This window comes from Pyrus communis, chromosome 14 (genome assembly GCF_041283825.1).
Source record: "Pyrus communis isolate YQ-2024b chromosome 14, ASM4128382v1, whole genome shotgun sequence".
Lineage (NCBI taxonomy): Eukaryota > Viridiplantae > Streptophyta > Magnoliopsida > Rosales > Rosaceae > Pyrus > Pyrus communis.
In genome coordinates, this window is record NC_142578.1 from 21,961,515 (window position 1) to 21,966,855 (window position 5,341).

At 38.4% G+C, this 5,341-nt stretch overlaps 2 protein-coding genes across 2 annotated transcripts; one reads left to right on the top strand and one right to left on the bottom strand.

The window, feature by feature from the left end:
* Positions 1-700: 700 nt before the first annotated feature.
* On the top strand, positions 701-1,327 carry LOC137712111 (blue copper protein-like). The gene has a single exon (XM_068451254.2). The coding sequence runs from the start codon at positions 701-703 to the stop codon at positions 1,325-1,327; it is 627 nt and encodes a 208-aa protein (XP_068307355.2).
* Positions 1,328-1,512: 185 nt separating this feature from the next.
* Positions 1,513-4,184, bottom strand: LOC137712576 (actin). The gene is made up of 5 exons (XM_068451667.2): positions 4,061-4,184; positions 3,469-3,541; positions 2,988-3,381; positions 2,016-2,629; positions 1,513-1,855 (listed from the first exon to the last, which is right to left on the bottom strand). Exons 2-5 carry the CDS (start codon positions 3,526-3,528, stop codon positions 1,790-1,792), a joined length of 1,134 nt encoding a protein of 377 aa, XP_068307768.1. The 5' UTR covers positions 3,529-3,541; positions 4,061-4,184; the 3' UTR covers positions 1,513-1,789.
* Positions 4,185-5,341: the final 1,157 nt, after the last annotated feature.

Sequence of the window (5,341 nt, forward strand, 5' to 3'; positions counted from 1 at the left end):
TTTTCAAAGCTATTTTCTTTTGTGTCCTTTACTTTGCCAATTTATTTAATTGTATACTTTGCCAATTTATTTAATTGTTTTTAATTAAATTCGTTTTTAATATTTTAGGTAATAAAATCAACCTCTTCCAAACTTTGTTTTCAAATAATTAATTAAGATTTGGTATTTACATAAATTATTCATTCAATCCTTGTGGGGAACGACCTTGCTTAAGCTGTTATACTACGATAACCTTGTACTCTTGTAAGTATTTTTAAGTGTTTTATTCCTACTTTTGCAGGTGGTAAAATCTCTATCACTTTTTATGCACTAAATTTGCATCATGCAATCCAGAGGCCCGAGTTCGATTCTCACTTCTTCACTATGATTTATAATAAAATAAAATGTTTCATCATACATGGAAACGAGCAGAAGTTGGAAGCAAAAGCAGCCGACAAAACGCCAGAAAATTGGAATTCGATTATTAATTAAGCGTTGGCAATATTATTCCTAAATGGAATTCCTATTACTTGTCTGATTTTATAAACCGTTTTCCAACTGGATTTGGGAAACATTTTCCGTTTGGGACACTAACTATATCTATCTATCTATATATTACGCATGCTCACACATTATTTCCCTTCATCTAAATTTCATTCATTCATTCTGCTTTCTGCTGTCTGCTTTCCTAATTGCTTGTTTATTGTTTACTGTTTTAGTCATGGCTCTAAGAAACACTGCTGCCGTGAATTTCATCATTATGATGATCTTCTTTGGTGCTTGTTCCGCTACCGTTTATACGGTTGGCGGTGATTTGGAAGGGTGGACTAACAGTGGCGCGGTTGATTACAACAAGTGGGCTTCATCGAAAAAGTTCTATGTGGGCGACGAGTTCATATTTAATTACAAACATGAATATGATTTTGTGATGACAGTCACTCAAGTAGATTATGACTATTGCATTCCATCACTTCCTCTATCTCATTACGGTACCTTCACCGCCTTAACTTTTGATATACCCGGCACCTACTATGTTATTTGCGGTGAACCTGGTCACTGCAAAGCCGACCAAAAGATTAAAATCAAGATCAATGCCCTCGAAATAGAAGATCCAGTGGTTAGTCCAAGCCCCTCTCCTTCTCCATCCGCGCCATCAGGTTCTCCTTCTAATGCCAAAGCAATGTCGCCAAGCTCAAAAATCACACGACCGCTCCCGGTTCTTAATCTTGTGATGGTCGGTGGGGCTGCTACCGCGCTTCTTATGTTGGTGGCTTGGGTTTCGCATTTTATCTACCGCCGTTTAAATGAATCCATGTTCCAAGCCGAGAAGAGCTCCCAAGTAGTTTAAATGTATTCTTTATTTTATTCGGATTGATTGTATATGAATTTTTACGTTCATTCGTTTCAGTTGTTTTCAACATACACTGTGGTTCAACTTACATATATGAAAAGATTATTTAGATTACATATATATTTATTTGATTTTTATCATGAGAAAGCTATAAGATGAGAGATGTAGAACAACAAAAAGAGTTGTGAAGGGGATTTTTGACTTCAACCAAACCAAATCAGTAACAATACATAATTTCTCTACAACAAAGCACTAGTAATGAAAAAATTGAATCTTAATCATAATTTGCTCGCCTCCATGCTCATGTCCCGTCATAACAAACACAGAGAAATCGACATGAATGAAATTCGAAAATGAATACAAAAAGAAATTCCGCAACCGCTTGAATAGAAGAAGCCTTTCTGTAGTACAAAATCTGTTGTGTAGATTCTTTGTTCCCCGCTTGCTTTGTTTGCGCGTTTAGAAGCATTTCCTGTGAACAATTGAGGGGCCAGACTCATCGTACTCTGCCTTTGCAATCCACATCTGCACTCAGAAATAGAAATAGCTTTGAGTATGAATATGTTAAGTTACCTCCCGAATGAATTGTCACATCAGCATTTTGACAAACAAGAAATTAACAAAGAAGAGGTGTTTTAGCTGTTTTCAATTGAAAAGACGCACACATACGTGCGCGACAAATTACCTGTTGGAAGGTGCTGAGGGACGCTAAAATGGAGCCTCCAATCCAGACACTGTATTTCCTCTCAGGTGGTGCTACGACCTTAATCTTCATGCTACTTGGAGCCAAGGCTGTAATCTCTTTGCTCATCCTGTCAGCAATTCCAGGGAACATAGTGGAGCCTCCACTGAGGACAATATTTCCATACAGATCCTTCCTAATATCAACATCACACTTCATGATAGAGTTGTATGTGGTTTCATGGATACCAGCAGCTTCCATTCCAATCATGGATGGCTGGAAGAGGACTTCAGGGCACCGGAATCTCTCAGCTCCAATAGTGATTACCTGTCCATCAGGTAGCTCGTAACTCTTCTCCACAGACGAGCTGGTCTTTGATGTCTCTAGCTCTTGTTCATAGTCAAGAGCAATATAGGCTAACTTCTCCTTCATGTCCCTCACAATTTCCCGCTCAGCAGTTGTGGTGAAAGAGTAACCACGTTCAGTCAAGATTTTCATGAGAGCATCTGTAAGATCACGACCTGCCAGGTCCAAACGAAGGATGGCATGTGGGAGGGCATACCCTTCATAAATTGGAACTGTGTGGCTCACACCATCCCCTGAGTCGAGAACAATACCTAAACACCAAAACATACATGACAAAAAGCATTAGAATGCAAGTTTTGTCACTACCACAGACACTCGAAAAATAAACATTTCCTTTCTTTCAAGCATTCTAGAGCAGTACTTTGACAAATATCATCCGTTACTCCACTTAAACAATGAACCCAATAGGTGGTACAAAAAGATTTTCTTCCCTAAGCTAAACCATGAATGCAGTCGTGCAATAGGCCGAATAAAGATGATCTCACATGTATTCTTATCCTATGAGATCCACTGGAACTATTTTTGGTTCCGAAACATTTCTGATAACAATAATAATACATGATGCATCATACAGTGAAAACAAATCAATTACTCAATTGAATTGCTTACCAGTTGTACGCCCACTAGCATACAGGGAAAGGACAGCCTGGATTGCAACGTACATAGCCGGGGTGTTGAATGTCTCAAACATAATTTGAGTCATTTTTTCACGATTGGCCTTGGGGTTAAGGGGTGCTTCTGTCAGGAGAACTGGATGCTCTTCCGGAGCCACACGGAGCTCGTTGTAGAATGTGTGATGCCAGATCTTCTCCATGTCATCCCAATTGCTTACAATACCGTGCTCAATTGGATATTTCAAGGTCAAAATACCTCTCTTCGATTGAGCCTCATCCCCTACATAGGCATCCTTCTGACCCATACCAACCATCACACCAGTGTGACGAGGACGACCTACAATGCTGGGAAATACAGCCCTTGGAGCATCATCTCCGGCAAAACCAGCCTGCATTATCAGCTCAAACATTCAGTATAAACTCGGAAAAATAAAGACATCGTAGGATCGCAAAAGAATGGTCATGGGGACATGTACCTTGACCATTCCAGTACCATTGTCACAAACAAGGGGCTGGATATCTTCAGATTCTGCCATTTTCTATTGCTTTCTGCAGAAAGAAACCAAACAACTCAATCAAATTATCGCAAACAATCACATTCATTTGCATCTAGATATGCTGACAATTTATAAATGATGGGAAATCAACGTACAGAAATCATCTGAAAAGGATGACACATTATATAAAAACAATCAAGTTATGCAGATCATCACAGAAATATGAAAAACCGAAAGGAGCTATCAATCCAATGCCTAACCAAGTTTATGAACCTAAACCCACCATAGAGACCAAACTACGAACACATGCATTCCCAAATCACAAATGTAGGTAATATTTCAGATGATCAAGAAAAACCCATCAATGTTTTCAAGAATCATACACAACTTGCAAGCTGGGCATAGCCAAAGTCACTCTCTCCACCGAAATTCAAATTCGCCTTCCCCATAATTTAGATTAGATTAGAATATCGCTCGAATAAATCGATAATCAAGCAAAACCCAGATAAAAATACATCGAACAAAACGAAATCAATGCAAAACACAAAAGGAAAATGGAAAAAGTTTGCACCTTCGAATGGAAATGGAAGAAACTATTTGGGTTGTGCGTTTCGTTTCTCTCTCTTTGTTAAGAGAATGGCCGAGGTACCCGCCCTCTTGTTTTAAAAAAGGAAGCTCTCCCAAATGAAATTCACCTTAAATGAACCCCAAATTCGCCATCTTCAGATCCTGACCGTCAGTTGGGAATATCTGATCAACGGACCCCTGACGAGTCACGTTGATGGTGGAAACAGCTGGATTCGCTTTCGGTCTTTGTGCTTGTCAGGACGGATTTGCCCCTGACATTACTGCTAATGGCCCACCTGTCCTTCTGATTGTGACCGAGGGTATATTGGGAAACATGGTCGTTTCATCTTCCATCCGGCATGGAAATGTAACCCCATTTTCCTAAATTAATTTTCTTTTCAAGGTTTGAATCACCAACGGATAGATCATATTCTGGTTTCATTTGCGGAATTAATATGACTGAAATTGAAATAAGTTTGGAACAAACAAGTCTTGGTATAAATTTTTTTATTTTATTACAGCAATATTTTTACACGAATGAGAGGAGGAGTTCACGAGGGACAGTCTAATTTGGTATCGAATTTGTCATCCATGAGATTCAAATCTAGAACCTCTCATTTTCAAGTGAAGAGGAATATCATCCGATCGTAGTACTGAATGACTTGGTATAAAGAATTATAAATTAACTTTTGTAATAGTAGTCTTTTTAAATTTTAGATGATACATCTAATTGCGTTGGCGCGTGTTGGGTAACTTGTTGGTGCATAACTAAGTCGATATGAGCTATATAAACTTTCACAAGAGTTTCATTAGTAACTATTCATTTTAAGAGTTTCATTAGTAACTATTCGTTATGAGGTGCAGTGCCTAAGTGGCGAGCACTTCCTTTAGTTAGACATAGATTGAATAGAATTTATGTTTATACTGTACCTATGTATAAGGTGAGCACATTCGCATTTGCTTATGTGGCTATTCTTCCATCTGTCACTATCATCTTATTGTATGAATCGATAATTTGCAATCTTATTTATAAAGTAACTAAGTGCACTCACAAAATGATTAAACTCATAGCCAACAAGGTTGGTTGAGTTGGTAAGAATAGTTATCTTCGCTAAACCAACACATAGGTTCAAGTCATACTGCCAGCAATCCCTCTTGGTAGACAATCTATAAAAACAAAATAAAAAAGGTTAAGACCCCCTCTGTAAGCTCTCAAAGAGACTTGTAATATGCCTTGACCCTAAACTGGTATAGGTTCCTATTTCGCTAACTTTTTGTTACCAAA